Source organism: Lutra lutra, chromosome 2 (genome assembly GCF_902655055.1).
Source record: "Lutra lutra chromosome 2, mLutLut1.2, whole genome shotgun sequence".
NCBI classification, from domain to species: Eukaryota; Metazoa; Chordata; class Mammalia; order Carnivora; family Mustelidae; genus Lutra; species Lutra lutra.
Genome location: NC_062279.1, coordinates 106,015,555 through 106,038,949, shown reverse-complemented (window position 1 = coordinate 106,038,949; position 23,395 = coordinate 106,015,555). Strand labels below are relative to the sequence as shown.

Sequence of the window (23,395 nt, the reverse complement as noted above, 5' to 3'; positions counted from 1 at the left end):
AAAAGTAACACAATATATTTTTTAACTGATGGTGTATCAAAAGCAGAACACTTGAATATGAAATATAGCATTTTCTTACATAACTCAAGCAGAGAGTCTTCAGCAATACAACAGTTTAGACAGTTAAGTAGAAATAATTCCCCTAAATAAAAACAAGTCTGGAATATAGAAGGTATTAACTTGACCAGAAAAAATCATATTATCTGTATGAATATAATCAGAATTTCTTCTACATGCTTCCTTTGACTATCATCAAATATTAGTTTATTTAATCTAAAAATTACTGAAAATGCCATCAATTATAAATATAATCAAACAGCTCAAAGAAAACTCAATTTTAATGATAGTTTATTAGCATGGTCTATTGTTATATGCATATTTCAAATTTTTAATTACAAAAAATATCCCCAGATGTATTAAAGGACATGCTTGTGTCTCTGAACTGCCTCTTTTCTTCCTTATCAAGATCTTTCAAAAAACCAGCCTCAACCCTTTAGTTGTGTCCACATCTTATCATTAATTCTTTTTCCATTACTCTTTTACATCAAACTTCTAGTCTCTCCCTTTTCTCTTTCAAATGATAATAATAACAATTATAAATGAAACTGTTTAAAAGTGTCAGAAATGCAAATATTTCAAAAGGCTTTCTCAAAAATGAGAAATCTCCCAGATACTTTTGTCTTCAGACATGTACTTTGGACAGCCCAAGTGATATTCTGATATCTGCATCACACAGACAAGCAATATGGTAGAAAAGATAGAGGATGTCTTTTAAGATAATGACACTCCAGGCATTCACCCCATCTAATCCCTTCCAGTAAGATTAAGTTCTGATAACTTCGAGAGGCAAATGAGTCCTATGGGTGTTATAACCCAGCTTAGCCAAGGACCCATTATCATATGTATCCCCAAAAGAAAGTAACAATTTCCCATATACACTAGGCTAAAAACTAAGGTAGTCATTAATTTGTAATTCTGTTTCATCTTCTTCTGTCTTATCACAAATACTTTGACAAGTATTTAGTACCATAAGTAGCTGCACTAATCTCATTGTGAATTACTAGGACTTTACAAAGTCAAGTAAACACAGCTGGCTTTGTTTTAACAGCAGCCAGTTTTGCTATAGAGAGCTTCCCATCCAATACAAGAGAACAGTCTCACAATGAAAATAAAAATGACATTTAAACAATGTAAAAACTGTGGTGGAGGACAAAGAATCAGATATACAACATGGAGGTCCACCAATATATCTTAATTAGAGGGAGAAAACAGAGGAAGGAAAAATAACCATTTAAGTATTGATCAGATTACTTTGAATTTCCTCTGTTTTATGACAATAAGTATCCTAAATTTAATATTAATTTTAGAGTAGCCACAAACCATGTATACTGTTATTGAGTTTATTTTCAATTCACTCTCCTTTAAAAACACCTTGAGTCAATTTTAGAAAAAACAGTATATTCTTATACACACAAATAAACAAATAGGATTTGACACAAATAAAAAATTGTGAAAATAAATACAGAGCCATTAACAAACTTTAGGAGATGTAAAGAACATGAATGAATGGTAATTGATTTATTACTGGAGAGATTCGAACCAGAGAGAACCAGTAATATGGAGAGGCAATAATTTAATCATTCCCTAAAGATTCATTAATTAGACCCTAAGAACCTGTGGAAGTAGAGAGAGAGGGAGTGGGGATTAGAATAAGAAGAACTGGTTGGAAACCTGTTTAAGAAATGGCCTAATTTCTAGGATGCTCTACATATAAGAAGATCATTTGGAGAACTAAGAAAGAGCTCTTGGAAATTGAAAGAATAATAGGAGAAATATGGGGCGCCTGGGTGGCTAAGTGGGTCAAAGCCTCTGCTTTCGGCTCAGGTCATGATCCCAGGGTCCTGGGATGGAGCCCCACAGTGGGTTCTCTGCTCAGTGGGGAAACTGCTTCCCCCTCTCTCTCTCTGCCTGCCTCTCTGCCTACTTGTGATCTCTGTCAAATAAATAAATAAAATCTTAAAAAAAAAAGAGAATAATAGGAAAAATAAAATCTCACAAGTGTTGGAGAAAATGTTCAGGAACTTTCCAGAAAGAAGACCAAAAATACAAAGGGATATAAGATGGAAGGAAAATGTGAAAAAATTAGATTGGTCTGAAAGATCCAATATTGAAATAAGTGGAGTCCCAGAAAGTGGGAACAGACCACATATGGGGAGGAAATCATCAGAAAAATAACTCAGGAGCAGGACATGAGTTAGCATGTTGAAAAAACTCACTGAGTAGTTAGCACAATGGACGAATTGGATTCACACCTGGGAATTTAGGGAACGTCCGACTACAGGAGACAAAGAGAAGACCCTATAATCCTTTAGAGAAACACGTGAACAAATGGGCACAACACATGGTGAAGAATGAGAACAAGCTTCAGCTTTCTTATAGCAACACTGAAAGCTAGACATAAGGAAAAATTGCCTTTAAATTCTGAAGATGAGAGATTTTTAATTTAGAATTCTATACATGATCAAACTATAAATCACCCTGAAGGTAAACTAAAGAATTTTTGGATATAAAATTTCTTAAAACTTTACTTCCTGTCCATTCCCAGTGAATACAGGAAAGTACTGAAGTACTAGAAACAGGAAAGAGGTAAAGAGATGCTCCAGGATGACAAAATCTCCTTAAAAACAGCTGTGCCCAGTTATCCAGTCCAAACTCAACAGGTCAGAAAGGCTCTGGGAAAGACATTTTTAGGGAGAAGAAATTGAAAGCATCCATAATGCATCTAGCTGTCTCAGGAGATGACTGGTCCTGAGTGTGGCGTTAATGAGGAGAACAAAGAAAACTGGGAAAATGAAAATAAATTAAACAAACAATAAATAAATAGATAAAATAGTTCACTCCCATAAAAACAATTAATCAGTTTATTCCAAGGTTTAGTTCTAAAAAGAAATTTACTCAGATATACTAAATGTAAGAAATCAAACACTGACTCCAATCCAAATGTCACCATGTGGCAGTAAGTATCAAAAGGCCTTTGATCTAGCAATTCCACTTTTAGAAACTCATTCTAAGAAAGTCAAATTATTGTACAAAGATCATTTATAAGAATAAACACATAACATCAATCTTTATAGGACAGAAAGACATCATTCAAATATCTATAAGGGTTTGGTAAACCAAATTATGGTATATACATCAGATAAAATATGCAGTCATAAAGCAATGTGGATTCGTTTACTGACATAGAAATGTGTCCATGATATACTGATGAATGAGGTAGTAACTTGACATACAGGAAATATATAGCAGTCCTGTGTTAGCCAATACGCACGCGTGTGCGCGCGTGTGTGTGTGTGTGTGTGTGTGTGTGTGTGTGTAGAAAAAAATTGCAGTGAAGTGAGGGATTCATGAAATGTTACAATAGTTAACTCTGGAATGTGACTACCGATTGTCTTCACGGTCTTCATTTTGGTTTTCTATATTTCACAGTGTTTCTTTAATAATTTAAAAATTATAAAGCTTAAGAAGGCAGAAATAACATTTTGGGATCAATAAAATTTCTGACTCCAAAGGTAGGAGTATCTGGTCAAGACAGAGAATACATATAAAAAAGTATAAAAGCATCAAGATGAAACACAGCATCTCTGGAGAGAGTTAAATTTAGAATAGTTGAGTTTTTCTTGCTTTAGAACATGGGACTTGTATCAAATGCTTTTCGGGGGACTTTTTGGTGCAGGATTCTATGATTCTTGTCCCTTTGGTACTGTCTTTGATGTTTACATAAGATTATAATTCAAAATAAACATTTTAGAAGTTAGAAACATCTTTGTCTTTTTCTGTATTTTTTAAAAATGTAGATTGTAAAAATAAAATAATAATAATAATAAAAAGGAACCCACACCCAATTTTTCCGTTCCCATAAGTAAGGAATTTTTTTTCAAGGCATTTAAAACGCCACATTTCCTAAATGCACTTCCGGCTGCACTATTCCTGGCCTTAGCTGCTAAGGAGCCAAACAATTACAAATCACTTGACACTGCGTTTTATCCTTTCATGTAGCAGCATGTGCGCCTCGTGACCAGAGCGAGAGAAGCTGGAAGGAAAATAACGCACGGCGAGTGTGGCTTTGATGTGCATCCAGCCCCACGCTGTGATCGTTCGTCCTCTTTTCCAGTTCTTGATGTGTAGAATAGATTAGAGGGGGCATCCAAAGCCTGCTAACTTCCACGCAGCGGGATTGTCCTAAAGCTAGTGCCATTTTTTAAGCAAGTATCTCGATACAATGTACTGTTTGTTGTAGGAGCTGTGTATGCTAACTGTATTAAAAGAATCTCTCACTCTGCTCTGAATCTCTCTCTCTCTCTGGTCTTTTGGTTATAAAGACTTAAGCTTTAGGAAAAGAAGCCCGAGGAGAATTTGTAGCATAAGAAGTTCTTTGGTAATTCACATAGTTCTTCTGTGTGAATCTCGCGTCCTCGGCACAATGCCATGGGCACAGGCTTTTTAATGAGACAGCCGTCTCCCCACCCCATCCAACCCTACCAGCTATCACAGAAGAGAAACCAGGAAGACCCCAGCGTGTGAAAGGACAAAGGCCCTCTTCCATTATGCAGGTTTTCAGATTCCGTGGTCTCAGAATCGGGAACTCATTAAACAAAACAATTTACATCTGTACGCACTATAGGAGATTATATATATATATATATATATATATATATATATATATATACACACACACACACATACTTTTTTTTTTTTTTTCTTTTGAGAGAAAAGACTATAAAGTGAAAGAACTGGGTGCCTGTTTGGTGCCTGTGCCTCGCTGGTATGTCAAAAACTAACTTCTCTAGCCCCTGTCTGATGGATGCCTGGTTCTGCACCTCGCTTCTGGAATTCTGTCCTTCCTCATGGTTGCTATGCAACAAAGCATGAATGACAGGTATTTACAGCTTAAGTTAATATACTTTTTATTTTGTGGGTTTTTTATTTCCTCATGTACAGTTTTGGGAGTTTAGAATACAGAAGCACACACACACATAAAGACATGTAAACAAGCAAACACACAGGCTGGGAACTCAGGTTGATTATTGTTTAGATTACTGCTGACCTTGCTAAACCAAATATGAGCATTTTTTCAAGTCTGGTAAATTTGAGTTTATATTTAAGCCAATACCATCTTTTCAGTATTAGACTAGACATGCTTTCCCTTCTATAAAAATGGATGTCTTCCAAAGTGTATGTCTATGTGTGCTATTTTTATAATTTCTATATTGTCTTAGCAACAAGTTATTTTGTTTTATATTTTATATATTTTAAACATATTATATATGACTGTTTGATTTTTTCTCTTTAAATCATGAGTCCAAATTAGAAAAAACTCAATATTTGTCATAATGCATGAAGAATCTTTTCTTTTGTACATTAATCTACAGAAATTTCAAAAACATTGTGGTATTAATCTGAGATTTTTTTTTTTCTGTCTAATGTCATTCTTAAGAAGGTGTGTTTTTGGACACATTACGATTGCAAAGCATATGTATGTTGAGCAGTTCCTAAAGCATTCCTGGCATCAGCAAACTTGTGATTTAAATAACTTGTAACCCAGGAGTCTTGTAAAACATTTTGTAAAATACATGAGATAATTTAATATGTACAGTCACCTCAGATAAATTGGAAATAATGTATTAAAAGCAATAAACATAATTGTAAAAAACAAAAAATTCTCAATTTTGAAAATGCTGAACAGGTTTTTCCCCCATGACCTTTTTAAAATTTTTTTTATTTAAATTCAATTTAACTAATATATGGTGTATTACTAATTTCAGAGGTAGAGCTCAGTGATTCGTCAGTTTCATTTAACACCCAATGTTCATTAATTCAAGTGACTTCCTTAATGCCCTTCACCCAGTTACCCATCCCCCACCCTCTCATTATTGTTACATTTGATTTCTATTATTAAAACAAAAATACTTACTCTTGCATGTATATTTTCCTGAAAGAAAGGAGGAGAGAAGCAAATTAATGTAAATCTGCATATTTGAAGTAAAATGCAAACATAAAACCTTCAAGTTTTTACTACATAAAATAAAATGATAAGTTATTTTCCATGAATGTTTTATAGAATTGGTCTCATTATTTTATAATCATATCTCTAAAACTTTATCTGTAGCATGTTTACACCATCTTTGTTTCACACTCAATATAGGGTTAAAAACTATGGATTCAGATTACAGAACTGTTGATTTTGATTATGTGAAAATGGACTTAAACACCAGTTTTTGTTTACTTCATGAAAAAGAGAGTCTGTTAAACATAGTACAAGACTGGGGGAGGAGCAAGATGGCGGAAGAGTAGGAGACCTAAATATCATAGGGTCCCAGGAGTTCAGCTAGATAGTTATCAAACCATTCTGAATAAACTCAATAGGAGATTGAAGAAAAGAAGAGCAGCAATTCTAGGAAAAGAAAAGTGACCACTTTCTGGAAGGTAGGACGTGTAGAGAAGTGTATCCCAGGTGACATACAGGAAAATAGACCATGGCGGGAGGGACTGGCTCCTGGCAAGTAGTTGAGCAGCCGAGCACAAAACTGGAACTTTTAGAAGTCTTCTCCACTGAGGGACATCACTCCAGAGGCTAGGTAGGGGTGGGGGGTGAAGCCCTCATGGGGACAGTGTGGTCTCAGGACCCACAGGGTCACAGAATGACCAGGGGTGCCTGAGTGTGGCAGAGCTCCCAGGTACTGGAGCGGGGAAGCCAGCTGCAAAGAGGGAGCTGAGGAGGGGCTCTGAGCTCAGGATTACCTTAAACCATGATCTGAGGCACAGCAGGGCCACTGCTCTTCAAGCAGTGTCCCCATAAATGGCAGATATGGGGAGACCCCCTCCTTCCTCCTCCAGGAGGAATGGTGGTGTAGGAGCACATTGCAGGAATCTGTTGGGTTTGGAGACTGCAAATGGGTTCGTGTGCCAGAGATAGAAATGCTCGGTCACAAGCCAGGTGAGCACAGAGTATGGCTGGAGACCAGGGAAATGGGAGGGATTGACTGCTTTTCTCTGATGACACACTGAGGAGTGGGGACCTGATTTCTCATCTCCTCCAGGGCCAGAGATTGGGAAGCCGCAGTTTTCATTCCCATCCTCCACACCTGTAGGGAAAGCATTCAGGGAACAAAAGCTCCCGAAAGCAAACCCGGAGCAGATTACTTAGCCTGGCCCCTAGCAAGGGCAGTGCAATTCCACCTCAGGCAAAGACATCTGTGAATCACTGCCATGGGCCCCTCCCCCAGAAGATCAACAAGAACATTCAGCCAAGACCAAGTTCACCAATGAGAACTGCAAAACTTCAGAACTACAGGAATATAGCACATAGAATTCATGATGTTTTTCCCAGGACTCTTTAGTCTTTCAAAGTTAAGTTGTTTAAATTTTATTTTTTCTTATTTTATTTTTAAATTTCTCTTCTTTCCTATTTTAATGTTTTAAACTATTTTATCTCATCAATAACTTTTAAAAGTCTTTTAAAAGTTTCATTGTTATATTCATATTCTATCCCTTCATTGTATTTAACCTTATTTTTTGTATACACATAGGTTTTTTTTTCTTTAAAATTTGGGATACAGTTTCTTCTAACAGATCAAAATATACTCTAAATCTAGCACTGGCTTTGTTCTAGTCTCCAGCCTGATCACATTCCTTCCTCTTTCTTTTTTTCAACCAACTTATTAATTCCTTTTTAGAATCATTTAATTTTCATCTTTACAGTCATATTCTATCCTTCCACTGTGTTTACTCTTATTTTTGTATATACATGAGTTTTTCTTTCTTTAAAATTTTGGGAGACAGTTTCTTCTAACAGACCAAAATATACCCCAAATCAAGTGTGTAAATAAATTTTAGGCCCAAAGACACCTCCAGAGTTAAAGTGAGGGGGTAGAAAACAATTTACCATGCTAATGGACATCAAAAGAAAGCTGGGGTGGCAATCCTTATATTAGATAAATTCGATTTGAAGCCAAAGACTATAATAAGAGATGAGGAAGGACACTATATCATACTTAAAGGGTCTGTCCAACAAGAAGTTCTAACTATTTTAAATATCTATGCCCCTAACATGGGTGCAGCCAACAATAATACAATAATAGTAGGGAACTTTAACACCCCCCTCACTGAAATGGACAGATCATCCAAGCAAAAGATCAACAGGAAATAAAGGCCTTAAATGACACACTGGATCAGATGGACATCACAGATATATTCAGAACATTCCATGACAAAGCAACAGAATACACATTCTTCTCTAGTGCACATGGAACATTCTCCAGAATAGATCACATCCTGGGTCACATCAGGTCTCGGACTGTATCAAAAGATTGGGATCATTCCCTGTATATTTTCAGACCACAATGTTTTGAAACTATAAATCAACCTCAGGAGGAAAGTTGGAAAGAACTTAAAAACATGGAGGCTAAGGAGCATCCTAATAAAGAAAGAATGGGTCAACCAAGAAATTAAAGAAGAATTGAAAAAATTCCTGGAAACAAATGAAAATGTAAACACAACTGTTCAAAATCTGTGGGACACAGCAAAGACAGTCCTGAGAGGAAAGTATATAACCATACAAGCCTTTCTCAAGAAACAAGAAAGGTCTCAAGTACACAACCTAACCCTACACCCAAAGGAGGTAGAGAAAGAACAGCAAAGAAAGCCTAAACCCAGCAAGAGAAAAATAATAAAGATCAGAGCAGAAATCAATGAAACAGAAACCAAAAGAAAAGTAGAACAGATCAACAAAACTAGGAGCTGGTTCCTTGAAAGAATTAATAAGAATGATAAATCCCTGACCAGACTTATCAAAAAGAAAAGAGAAAGGGCCCAAATTAATTAAATCATGAATGAAAGAGGAGAGATCATAACCAACACCAAAGAAACATAAATAATTATAAGAACATATTATGAGCAACTATACTCCAGCAAATTTGACAATCTGGAAGAAATGGATGCATTCCTAGACACATATAAACTACCAAAACTGAACCAGAAAGAAATAGAAAAACTGAACAGATCCATAACCAGTAAGGAGATTGAAGCAGTCATCAAAAATCTCCCAACAAACAAGAGCCCAGGGTCAGTTGGCTTCCCAGGGGAATTCTACCAAACATTTAAAGAAGAATTAATACCTATTCTCCTGAAACAATTCCAAAAAATAGAAATGGAAGGAAAACTTCCAAACTCATTTTATGAAGCCAGCATTACCTTGATCTGAAAACAGACAAAGACCCCATCAAAAAGGAGAATTACAGACCAATATCTTTGATGAACATGGTTGCAAAAATTCTCACCAAAATACTAGCCAATAGGATCCAACAGTACATTAGAAGGATTATTCACCACAACCAAGTGGGATTTATTCCTGCGCTACAAGGTGGATTCAACATCTGCAAATCAATCAATGTGATACAATACATTAATAAAAGAAAGAACAAGAACCATACAATACTCTCAATAGATGCTAAAAAAGCATTTGACAAAGTACAGCATTCTTTCTTGATCAAAACTCTTCACAGTGTAGGGATAGAGGGTACATTCCTCAATATCATCAAAGCCATCTATGAAAAACCCACAGCGAATATCATTCTCAATGGGGAAAAACTGAGAGCTTTCCCCTTAAGGTCAGGAACATGGCAAGGATGTCCACTATCACCACTATTATTCCACATAGTACTAGATCCTAGCCTTGGCAATCAGACAACAAAAAAAATTTAAGGCATCTGAATCACTGAAGAAGAAGTCAAACTCTCACTCTTTGCAGATGATATGATACTTTATGTGGAAAACCCAAAAGATTCCACTCTAAAATTGCTAAAACTTGTATGGGAATTCAGTAAAGTGTCAGGATATAAAATCAATGCACATAAATCAGTTGTATTTCTATACACCAAGAGCAAGACAGAAGAAAGAGAAATTCAGGAGTTGATTCCATTTACAATGCACCCAATCCATAAGATATCTAGGAATAAACCTAACCAAAGATGCAAAGAATCTACTCAGAAAACTATAGGGTACTCATGAATGAAATGGAGGAAGACACAAAGAAATGGAAAAGCATTCCATGCTCATGGCTTGGAAGAACAAATATTGTGAAAATGCCTATGCTACCTAAAGCAATCTACACATTTAATGCAATCCCTATCACAATACCATCAATTTTTCCCAAAGAAATGGAAAAATAATCCTAAAATTTATATGGAACCAGAAAAGACCTCGAATAGCCAGAAGAATGTTGAAAAAGAAAACCAATGTTGGTGGCATCACAATTCCAGATTTCAAGGTCTATTATAAAGCTGTAATCAAAGTAAATTGGGGGAAGTCAGAGGGGGAGACAAACCATGGGAGACTATGGACTCTGAGAAACAAACTGAGGGTTTTGGAGGGGAAGTGGGTGGGTGGATGGGTGAGCCTGGTGGTGGGTATTAAGGAGGGCATGTATTGCATGGAGCACTGGGTGTGATGCATAAACAATGAATCTTGGAACACTGAAAAAATAAAATTAAGTTTAAAAAAAAAGAAAACAAAGCTGTAATCATCAAGACAGTATGGTACAGGTACAAAAACAGACACATAGATCAATGGAACAGAATAGAGAGCCCAGAAATAGACCCTCAACTCTCTGGTCAACTAATCTTTGACAAAGCGGGAAAGAATGCCCAATGGAAAAAAGACAGTCTCTTCAACAAATGGTGTTGGGAAAATTGGACAGTCACATGCAGAAGGATGAAATTGAAGTATTTCATTATACCACACACAAAAATAGACCCAAAATGGATGAAAGACCTCAATGTGAGACAGGAATCCATCAAAATCCTTGAGGAGAACACAAGCAGCAACCTCTTTGACATCAGCTGCAGCAACTTCTTCCTAGGACCATCACCAAAGGAAAGGGAAGCAAGGGTAAAAATGAACTATTGGGACTTCATCAAGATCAAAAGCTTTTGCACAGCAAAGGAAAGAGTCAATAAAACCAAAAGACAACGGACAGAATGGGAGAAGATATTCGCAAATGACATATCAGATAAAAGGCTAGTATCCAAAATCTATAAAGAACTTAGGCAAAACTCAACACCAAAAGAACAAATATCCAATCAAGGAAATGGGCAGAAGACACAAAAAGACATTTCTGCAAAGAAGACATCCAGATGGCAAACAGATACATGAAAAAGTGCTTAGTATCACTTGGCATCAGGGAAATACAAATCAAAACCATAATGAGATACCACCTCATAGCAGTCAAAATGGCTAAAATTAACAAGTCAGGAGTGACAGATGTTGGCAAGGATGTGGGGAAAGGGAACCCTCCTACACTGTTGGTGGGAATGCAAGCTGGTGCAGCCACTCTGGAAAACAGCATGGAGTTTCCTCAAAAGTTGAAAATAGAGCTACCCTAAATCTAGCAATTGCACTACTGGGTATTTACCCTAAAGATACAAATGTAGTGATCTGAAGGGGCACGTGCACCTGAATGTTTATAGCAGCAATGTCCATAATAGCCAAACTATGGAAAGAACCTAGATGTCCATCAACAGATAAAAAAGATGTAGTGTGTGTGTGTATATATATATATGTATGTGTACATGTACGTGTGTATAGAATGGAATACTATGCAGCCATCAAAAACCGAAATCTTGCCATTTGCAATGATATGGATGCAACTACATGATGTGGATGGAACTAGAGGCTATTATGCTAAATGAATAAGTCAATCAGAGAAAGACAAATACCGTATGATCTCTCTGATATGAGGAATTTGAGAGACAAGGTGGGGTTCGTGGAGGGTAGAGAGGGAAAAAAATGAAACAAGATGGGACCAGGGAGAGAGACAAACCATAAGTGACCCTTAATCTCAGGAAACAAACTGAGGGTCCCCAGGGGGGGGGGGGGGGGATGGGGTGCCTGGTTATGGACATTGGGGAGGGTATGTGCTATGGTGAGTACTGTGAATTGTGTAAGACTGATGATTTACAGACCTGTATAACTGAAGCAAATAAAGAATATATGTTAATAAAAAATAATTAATGAATTAATTAAAAATAAATTTAAAAAAAGAAAGAAAAACATAGTACAAGACTACAAGGTAAAGTATAAATCAGTCTCAGGAAATGGCCATCAAGTGCTACAGAATATTTCTGTACACAGTGTTAATGCAGGTTATAAACAATTCACCAGTTCAATAAGATTATTCCCACAAAAGCTTTCACTAACCATGGCTGGGTTTCTTGGCTTCCATCTTACTCAAGTACAATGAATGTCCTTCCAAGGCAACATGATCTATCTCTTCTTTGATTTCTTCTCTACTTCATTCCCCATTGTTCACAAACTCCCCCAAACTATGGCAACCATGTAGGTCTCCTTGCTCTTATAAAAGTCTGAAGGCAGGCTCCTGCCTTTCAGGTCTTAGCACTTGTTCCTCTGTCTGGTTGCTATTCTCTTGGGTATCAATATGGTGCATTCCTTCCCTCCTTCAGGTCTTTGCTCAAAGGTTTCTTCCCAATAAAACCTTCCTGGACCAATTTTTTTAGAAATTGTGCCTTGCTTCCTACACTACTTTTTATCCTTATTCCCTGCTTTATTTCTCTCTATAACACTGTCACTTTTTATATACTATATACTTATTTCATTTATTATCTATCACTCTGCTCCCCATCTGAATGAGGGCAAGGATATATGCTTGCTCTGTTCTCTGCTGTAGCCTCAGTACCTGAAAAATGACTGGCATTTGGTAAGAGTATTTGCATTTGGCCAAACTTATGAGTCAAATTAAGCAATTAAGAGTAAAAAAAGTTGGAATTATTCAAGTTAAATTTTAGGCATAAAGGAGATAGGAGTTTTTCTCTAAAAGCTTCATATGGGGGCATCTGGGTGGCTCAGTTGACTAAGCATGTCCCATATGCTCAGGTCATGATCCCAGGGTCCTGGGATCGAGCCCCATTTCAGGCTCTCTGTTCAGTGGGGAGTTGTCTTCTCCCTCTGCCCTTCCCTCCATTCTCTCTTCTGCTCTCTCTCTCTCTCTATCTCTCAAAAACATAAAATAAAATAAAAATAAATAAAATAAAATAAGATAAATGCTTCATATGGCTATAAAGAGATGAAGTTATAATGTGTATTAATAACTTGATTACTTTGACTTCTGGTTCCTGGTCTTTTAGAATACAATGAATATTTTCAATATAAAAAATATTATCATCCTATCTCATAATAGTAGATGTGTTTTCATTTTCAATGATTGAGAAGAAAATCCATGATAAATACCTATGTTGAATTCCATAAATTTTAATGGACTTAAAAAGTTTGAGGGACGCCTGGGTGGCTCAGTGGGTTAAGCCACTGCCTTCGGCTCAGGTCATGATTCCAGGGTCCTAGGATCGAGTCCCGCATTGGGCTCCTTGTCCAGCAGGGAGCCTGCGTCTCTCTCTGCCTCTGCCTGCCACGCTGCCTGCTTGTGCTCTCTCTCTGACAAATAAATAAATAAAATCTTAAAAAAAAAAAGTTTGAAAAAATCCCAGTGCTCTATATATGTAGAAAACAATGGTATATACGTATGGAAAACAAGTACTCCTTCACTCTTCAGATACCTTATGTGAATGGATTCCTAGATACCTCAAAATAACTAGGTTCTGCTGACTCTAAGACCTCCTTGTTGGAATCAAGCAAAGAATTCTAATTTTTTAAAAATCGGTGACTACTATCATTTCAGGCAATTATTCACGTCTGTTTGAAGAACACTTCTATGAAAAGGATTGTGCCACCACTATCCCCGAACCAGTATTTCCTTCCACTCATAACATTTAAGCTCACATTTTTGCCTCAATTTCTGTCTCCCACTGAGGAATTTCATTTTCCCAGTATGCTCTATAGATCATAGATCAGAAAATTGTGGGAGAAGTTGAAAACAAATATAAATGCATTTTTCTATGGAAGCAAACAAGTAAACAGCGTGATCATTTTGCAGCCAAAACACAAAATTTGAAGTTGAAAGAAAAGATTGTTTTTTTAACTCCTAAAGAAGACATAGACTTTTTTTCTCTATTTATTTATTTTAACCAAATAAAACAAATACTGTGACATAAATTAGCATAGTGTTTAATGTTAGTCTAGCATTTTACAAAAAGGAACATCAGACGTTTTCCAACAGGGAAAGCCTGTTGGAGTAATGGCATAGTACTATTACATTATAATGTCTCCTATTTGCTCATCATTTTTTTAAAGTATCCCTTTTAGGCTGAAACTTCCCAGAAGTGAGCCCCAGCCAAGGACAATTCAGGAAGAAGAAAGGTAAATTGTGTCCATTTACCCTTTTATGGGGAAAGCAACCATATAACCACAACCACACCTCTCACCTTCATGGGCTCATTATAATTTGACTTATAAGAAACACATTTCTATGTGGCTATTTCTTAATGATTATAGTTTTGTTCAAATACGGTGCCACATAACAAGGAATTGAAAAAAATTCCAGAAATGATTTTAATTTTTATTTGGAACATTCCATTAGAATAACATCAAGAAATATAAAATGTGAACAAATTGAACTCTATTCCTTTAGGTTCTGTGTTGTGTGAGCTTTCACCTTCCTTCTGAACAGAGAAGCTATAGTAGTCAAAGGAACAAACAGTGAAAGCACCCAGATGACTAGAAGTTAGTTTTCCTCCTGGGGATGGTGGCTTTGGTTAGGAAGAAGAAAAATGTATATAAATTTATAACAATGAAACATAAAGCTAGAAACGTCTCTTCCAACTACAAAAAAAAAAAAAAAGAAAAGAAAGAAAGAAACACAACAAACAAAACAAAACTTGGAAAAGCCCCTTTGTTCTTTAATTATTACAAAATAAACAGATCTCTAGGGTCTCTGAAAGACAGCGGGGATTTGGTGGTATTTATACCTAGAAAAACAGAAAACGGAGGTAGCAGACAAGCTATTCTAATTATAGTTATACTTGCATTTATAGCTATCCTATTTTTCATTTTCCTAACAGATCAGAAGCCTTAAATAACCCCAAAGAGGCTAAGTAGCTAGAGCTTTAGTAAATGACTTCCATAAATTTAGAGACTATATTAATAGCATTTTCATGCAATCTTAGGGGTCACTAATGAGAATCTGTAAATGCTCTTTGTTGAATAAACAAAAACTTGCAGATTTCCAGTTTGCAGGCTACAGATGCAGATGTGATATTGTGCTTCTAGAGAGTTTTAGTCTTTTCTTTCTTAAGGTTTCCAAACCCTGAAACTACTCCTTAGATCTATCTACAGGCATGAAGAAGGTCTACTTGCTTCAGGGAAAGCTGCCAGTTAAGTCCTGATTTCTTTTTCTGAAGTAGTTCTTTACCTAAGTATGTATCCAAATCACCTGAGGGTATTTGTTAGTATGTAGCTAATATGTAGCTTCTTGGACTGGATCCTAGCAGTCCTTTTCTCCCCCTTTTTTTCTTTTTTCCTTTTTTGCTGGGAGCGGGGAGTGTCTGGAGCAGAGCATAGGAATCTGCACTTTTAATACACATCCCTATGGATCTGACACAGGGGAAATCATACACCAAGAAACGCTGTCCTAATGTTTCAAAGGGATTCAAAATTATTTTCTAGATACAAATATTATTTTTTCTTTTGAAAGATAATGGGCTTCAAAGAATAGCCATAGGTTATGAACTCAAGTCTGTTACAGAACCAGGAAATCTCTCTTCCCTCCTTTCGGAAATTAGTCTTGAACTTCACCATGACAGCTTCTAGTGTGTTATTTAAATTAACCCTGGTATTGTTATTAAACTTTCCAGATGGTTCTGTTTATCTACCCAAGTAGAAGGTGTGTTCCTAGGAGGCGAAAACTATGCATACATATATAAATATATTTTTTAAACATTATCTAGCACGCCTAATAAATATTTATTAGGCCCTCAATAAACATTTTAATTTTAATTCAAATGCAACCTAAGTCGCTTTAAAAATCTGCTTTAACTTCTGAGACCTGAAGCCACCTCTCTCATGAATACTGCTTCAAACCCTGTTGTTTCATTATCCCCTTGCACAGTAGAAAATGGAGGCCACACCTAATATTCATTAGAAATTGGCAACTGTGCACTTAGGCTCTGTTATTTAGCCACAAGGAAAAGGCAGAGCCACAGTAATAGCTTTGACTGATTACTTGGCAAGGGAAGCCAAGCCCTTGGGGTGCTCCAGACTCTCTTTGGCCTATAAACCTGTTTAAAAACCTGTTTCTCAGAATTTAAGGCTTAGCTCAATTGGGGTCAGTATTATAGTAATGTCAATAATTCTGCTCTCAGCTTTCAGGCAGACCAGTACAATTCATCATCAACTTCATTTTCATGGAAAGGCAACTTTTGGGAAAATAGCTCTAACTTAAGCTATTTTATTTTGATTTTTCTTTCCCTTAAGAAATAGTTGTGCAAATATTACTTAGCTTGGATTTCGTGCTCTCTAAACCTTAGCACCTTCCAGTGCTTGAAATTATTCCCTAAAATTGGAATAGTGCTGAATACACAAGATTTGGGACATCCACCAAGGCAATAACTCAAGGCTTTCAGAAAAAGATCAAATAAGTCATTGGGTCTGAAAGTCATTTTCAGTAACTGAGACATCATGGTGTTTCAGAATCACCTCTGCCTTTAGCTGTTTTTAGGGGGTTGGTACTAGGCAACACTGCCAAGAGGAATACTCTGGCAGGGTCTATTTCTTTCTCTTAGAAGTCAAAAGCCTTAATAAAAATAAAGCAGTGTTCACTCCCACTGAACAGATAGCTCCATTTTTGGTCAACTGTTAGGAGCATGTGCCAAAGTAAATTAATTACATCTGCTTCTGGTAGGGAACTTCATTCCCGAGGTTGTAGTTGGGGTGATGGCCAAAGGTGCTACTTGTGCACTTGTTGTGAGGTTTCTCTCTTTTAATTCTAGAAATTGAAGAAGGAGAATGGCTCAGGATACACATTTCTTGGATCAGATCTTGCCACTAGACTAAGGTAGGAAATATTCATCCATACCCCGGATAACATCATTTTTTCTCCATAGGAAAACAATTATCTGTATATTTAGATGTTGCTCCTAATACAGGAATTTATTAAGGTGGATACAGCTTTAAACTTTAAAGTTTCTCTGAACTGATTTCTAACACTGAACTAAGCTGCTAATAGTGGAGAAATAATGAGCTGAAGCTACTTTTCACCTACCATCTTTAAGAGTTACCTGGGCATGTTAAGTTCCTTGTGGGCAGTATCTAATTCTTATTTATTTTTGTATGTGCAGTGCCCAGGATGATGCTTGGTGTAGCTGAGGCACTAAATAGATGCTTGTGATTTCATAACTTAAATATTTCCATGATACCAAAAATGGGTAAGGAACTGCAACAACTTAATGACCAATAGAAAGTGATAAAGTGATAAAGTTAATTTTTAAAAATTCTATGGGTCCTGTTTAAATCCACTTTCAGTCTTGATGCTAGCTTGGAAAGACATTTTCCAGAGTTCAGGAGTCCCCGTGTCTGTGGGGGTTTTAGTTATCGCAGTTAGCCATGATCCAGAAACAGATGGTCCTCCTTCTGAATTGTCAACATGTATAGGAAAAAGCTTTATATATACAGGGTTTGGTAGTCTCCACGTTCCAGACATCCTCTTGCAGGTTTTGGTACATATCTCCTGTGGCTAAGGTGGGGGGAGGAGGAGATACTGCAGTCTCACTTAGTCTCCTGATTTCACTTTAATTCAGCTACCACTCTCTTGGGCCACTTTAGGACCCCAATTTTTGTCTCCCTACAATAGAGTCTAGAAGGCAGGAATGTGCTAGACACTCAGACTGGTTGGCATGCTTTGATTTAGATATCACAGCTCCCTCTGGTTTAATCTTTGACGATGAATAATCCTTAGAAATGAAAGACTATAGTGGAACCACTAGGTAAGAAATGAAGTAGGGCAGAAATTTTGGCTTTAAGCTGCATGTGGTAGAACACGATATACACAGTAAGATGCCAATTTCTTTTAAAAGAATCAACCCAAACCCACGTCCAAATTAATGCATATAAATAAAATCAGGAAAAAAAAATGCCAGCTGTGGTTATTAATACATGGTCAAGCAAAGAGTTAATACATGGAGTAGCAAGGGTTTTTTTTATCTTATTTGTGCTTCCTTATATTTTTCAGATTTTTGCAGTGAATAGTTTCTTCCAGATTAAAAAAAGATATATATTATGTGGTACCAAGACTTTAGGGATGAGGAAGGAAGTCATGATTAATTCTTCTGAAATTAACTAACAGGGTCTGACCTGTCCTCACCAATCTCCCCTCGTTCCCCACAGTGAATCTAGGGGAAGGGGAGAGCCATGCAGAGAGCCATTAGACCTTCACTAACTTTATTTTTCTACATGTTCCAATGCTGTCTCATGTGGGGGCAGGCAGGTAACAACAGCTTTAAGAAGGGCTTTTTCTTCCACATTTCATTTTTTGATATTGCATTTTTCTCTCTCTACAGAGCCCCGAATCATCCCTGATGTTATTTTTAGTCATGCTCAGAGGGGGGCAGGAAAAAGTCAATCAGGGTTTCTGGCATGTCAGCTTTTCATAAAGGGAACACAAAGTAGAGCTCCCAGCAAGCTTCATCAAATGTAGGATTTATGTGGGAACTTTCATCTACATCCAGTTAAAATGTTCCCTGCTAGGCATGGAAATCATCGTTTGAAAAAGCCTTACTTTAAGGACTGGATACAGTGGCTCAAATGTTGCTTCAGCTCTTCTTCCTTTTCATAGGATTCCAGTATGCTGTGTGCCTCATCATGGTGGTAGCAGTAGATTTTATAAATCTCTTCCAATGGTCCTTTAATCTGCAAGAATACTTCTCCTGATAAATGCAAGACAAAGGCAAAATGACGTCAAGTCAAACCAAATGGACACTCTACATATTTATTCTTGGGCAATGTGATCAGTATTAGCAAGTTGGATACGTTCCATTTTATCCCCAGGTTTCTCAGAAGGGGTAGACAACATCCCTTCCCTTCCCTTCCCTTCCCTTCCCTTCCCTTCCCTTCCCTTCCCTTCCTTTCTCTCTCTTCCCCTCCCACTCCCTCCCCTCCCCTCCAGTCCCCTCTGTTCCTTTCTCCTCCCCTTTTCTTTCTCTTTCCTTTTCCTTCCCCCCTTCCTTCCCTCCTTCCTTCCTTCTTTCTGTCTTTTCTCCCTCATTCTTCCCTTCCTTCCTTTCTTTTATAAAATGAAGGATAAAGAACTTAATGGAGACAGGCAGCAAAAGAAAGCTGGTTTTCTCAGAGGTGATTTATGCACCTGGCTGGTATGCAGGATCCTGGTTAAAAGCAATACCTTAGAATCAGCCTGTATGGGTTTGGATCAGGCTGTGCTATAGACTTGGACAGGTTATGATTTGGACAGGTTATTTTTACTCTCTGAATCTGTTTCCTCACCTATAACAGGGGACAATAATAGATTCAATTTCAGGAGGTCATTACAAAAATGAAAGGGGTAGTGTGTGTATAGTACATACACAGTAAATGCTCAAAATGGAGCAGTTATTGTTAATTTGTTAGAGGTATGGAAAGTGAAATCTCAGGGTCTAGGTAAATTACTTTTTGCTATTTATTGCACAAACTTTTTCTGAGATTCTCTGAAAGGCAAGCAATGGAGTTTAGGGAAATAAAATATTTCCTTATATGTTATAATAGAAAGAATTGGCCATTATTTCTGTTAAAACTCAGTTGGATAGGGCCCCTGGATGGTGCACTTGGTTAGGTGTCTGATTCTTGGTTTCAGTGCAGATCGTGATCTCAGGGTCGTGGGATTGAGCCCTGTGTGGGACTCTGTGCTCGGTGCTGGGTCTGCTTGAGATACTCTCTCCCTCTCTCTCTGCCCCTTTCCTCCCCCAACTCTCTCTGTCTCTCTCTCTCTAAAATAAATAAATAGATCTTAAAAAAAAAAAACACCTCAGTTAGATAATACTATAAACCAGAGTTATGACTGTATCTTCTTAAAGCAACTTGGGCTAATTGTATCCAGGCATTTAAGGAATCCTTCTTGATATTATAATAAAATTGCATCTGTAACTAATGACTCAAGGAGATATTGAACAATAGCTGGATTTAATCACCCACTCCATCACTCGAAAATGTATATTAAGCATCCACTACACACCCTAGCACTATGTTAAGATGATTTGGGAGACAGAGAAAAAATATGTGATGGGGTCTGCTCTCAAAGACACTGCATATTTGGGATTGACAATGATTTTGGACTGAACTGATTGGGAGTTACACGGACATACCAACCTGCACCTCTTATAGTAACAGTCTGTCATTCTTCCTACAGAAATAGAATGTCCTCTGTACTTTCAGTGTGCTTTACCCATATTTACCACTTAATTCCCTACACATATGAGGAGATAAGAGGCTATTTATCCCTATTAAATAAGGAAGGACAAATCTGAATTTGAAACAAATAAATGATTTTTCCCATAGTTCTGTCCAGTGGAGGCTAAGCCAGGATTAGAGGCTGTATTCCCCTCAATTTTACTTAGGTGTTGTTAGCTCTCCACACGTCAGAGCTTTGCTGGACAGACCCGTACAAACTGAAGCAGAATTAGAAATCACTGTCGTCTAGGATTTGGGGGCAACTGAGTAGATTCTCATCACTCCTGAGGATGAATTTGAGAATCAAATGGAATGTAGATGTAAAATACTTGTAACAAACTATCTGCTCAATAATCATCACTTGTCTCTTAACATTACCCTTCCCTCTCTATAATTAAAACACTAGTACTTCTAAAGTATCACTTTCTGTTCTAATCTATATCCAACCTGTAAGAGACTTTTCTTCCCTTCCCATTATATGGGATATTTCTGTGATCCTAGTAGACTACATGTGTGTGTGTATGTGTGCATGTGTGTGTGTCTTGTTTGTTTTTTTAATAGTGCTTTTCTTTGAACTTGTAAGGAAACAGTGTCTGTGAGCATCTTTGGAACTGAAGGGATGAGGGATTTTTGTTTTGTTCCTGGGATTTTAGTGAACTGATCTTTCTACCAGTGTAATTCTTGCAGATCTGGTCTTCAAGACAGGAACACAATAAGGAACAGAGAAGTTACAAGAAGAGGAAATAAAATAAGATAGTAACTAAATTTAAAGATGGCAGGAGATGAGGCGAGCCTCCCAGGAACAGAGCCAGGGGGCAAATGAGAGTGAGGGCTAGGGGAGGGTATCACCACTGGAAGTGGGAGCAAGTGGCAGGCCTAGAGGAAGCTCAGCAGCAAGTTAAGAAGAGAGATCTGGGGGCGCCTGGGTGGTCAGTGGGTTAAGCCGCTGCCTTCGGCTCAGGTCATGATCCCAGGTCCTGGGTTCAGGCCCCACATCGGGCTTTCTGCTCAGCAGGGAGCCTGCTTCCTCCTCTCTCTCTGCCTGCCTCTCTGCCTACTTGTGATTTCTCTCTGTCAAATAAATAAATAAATTCTTTAAAAAAAAAAAAAAAAAGAAGAGAGATCTGGAGACAAACAGCCCAACCCAGGATGGGATTGTAAATATATGTGTTTCACTACAAAGCAGTTTAGAGTGGAGACAAAGAAAGGAAGAGGTAAGGATGACCTCATAAATCTGCAGTTGGATCAAGTCAGAAAGTCAAAAAACAAGGGACAAAGACATTTTGAAACCATTAATTGTAAATTCACACACACACACACACACACACACACACACACACACATTTTAACAGAAATGGCATAGTTTGGAAGAATTTATAGTTCTCTCCTTAACAGCAGAGTCAAAATTTTTACTCTTTTCCAAGTAAAATTCTTCTGGGGTTCTAATAACAATTACTGAAGTTAAAAGATATTTAAGCACTCTAATTGAAAGTCATTTATTCACCCAAAGGCCAAGTACAACACCGGCAGGCAGAATATTTGATTCCCCTTCCAGCCCTGCCAATGTATTCTGTTTCATAATAATGCAGATAAAGCGATGTATCTCACAGCAAAAAAGTGATTCTGTTTCCACGGTAACATAACTCTGGGCTGCGTTTCCTTAGTGGTGAAGGACAACTGCTCTGTCTAATGGATGTGGGTTTGAAGGGATGATTAGGAATGAAGGAAGGACTGAGCCAAGACCAGTGAAGGTAATTTCACTTTTGACTGCCTGTCACAAAAGCACCAGAACACTGTAAAATAAATATAACTATCGTGTGCTTTAAAAAAAAAAATTCTACAATTCAAGAATTTCTGCATTGGCTTTCCCCCAAAATAATCACCATGCAGAGGACGGGAAAAATGTCCTTTTTCCCTCTTAATTATCTCCTCGACAAACTCCCCAAAATATTGAACATGTTTTTATGTCCTGGTATCGTTACTCAGGTGTTGCAAATTGTTCCCTTCTCTAGTCTAAATCTATTCATGTTTCTCTTCTTGGACCACCTCTTCTTTATGTCTAGACCCTCATGTCCATTGCCAAGATGTGCCATACCAAACAATATGGCCTCTCTATTATTCTGACACCGCTTAAAAATGAATTTCCCCTGCGGGGCAGTAACCCAGGGTATGAACAGTGATATTCAAGAGATCTTTGTGTCCTAGACTTTGTTTAGGAAAATGGCATAAAATGGAATGAAGCAGTTACTTCATCATTGTTTCACAACAATTTAATGAGGGACTATTACTTACCAAGCACATTGGTAGGTACTGCAGATACAAAGAAACAACACTTCCCTCAGGAAGTTATGAAGGCCAGTGAGAGTAAACTATTTATTTACCAGTACGGTAAGGACTTTGTATAAAACACGGAGGGTCAAGGGCGCCTGGATGGCTCAGTGGGTTAAAGCCTCTGCCTTCTGCTCAGGTCATGATCCCAGGCTCCTGTGATGGAGCCCCGCATCAGGCTCTCTGCTCAGCAGGAATACTGCTTCCTCCTCCTTCTCTGCCTACTTGTGATCTCTGTCTGTCAAATAAATAAATAAAATCTTTAAAAAAAAAAAAAACAAAAACAAAACCATGGAGGGTCATTTGTTCTGCTCTTGCATACTTGTTAGCAATTTCTATAACAGCCTGCCCTTGATACAGGGGCTCTGAGTGAACACAAGCACGGAGACACACTGAGGGAGTGGTCTAGTATGGCTGGACAGTGCCATGTCTGTGGTAAAGTTCCAGAAGAGGCTGTATTTGTAAGCAAGAGTCAAATCATGAAGGACTTTGCATGTCATTAAGGAGCTGGGACTTTAGCCTGCAGGTAATGGAGAAGCACGGATGACTGATTTTAAGGAGCAGACTAACATGATTAGATTGTATTCTAGAAGATTACAGTGGTAATTAATCATATGAAAGATGGAATTTGAGGGAGGAGTTAGTGAGACTAGAAGAGAGAATCCAATTA

The 23,395-nt window shown here is 37.5% G+C and overlaps 1 protein-coding gene across 3 annotated transcripts in view; it reads right to left on the bottom strand.

The window, feature by feature from the left end:
- Positions 1-23,395, bottom strand: part of ARHGEF38 (Rho guanine nucleotide exchange factor 38) — a 141,681-nt gene that overhangs the window by 36,006 nt on the left and 82,280 nt on the right. For all 3 annotated transcript variants that reach the window (XR_007125185.1, XM_047718136.1, XM_047718137.1), the window contains exons 4-5: positions 18,737-18,884; positions 5,975-5,992 (exon numbers count right to left, since the gene is read on the bottom strand). Coding sequence is in view for 2 of the 3 variants with exons in the window: in XM_047718136.1 (XP_047574092.1) it covers positions 5,975-5,992; positions 18,737-18,884 (166 nt within the window). In the remaining variant the exon portion in view is untranslated. The remainder of the gene's footprint in view (positions 1-5,974; positions 5,993-18,736; positions 18,885-23,395) is intronic.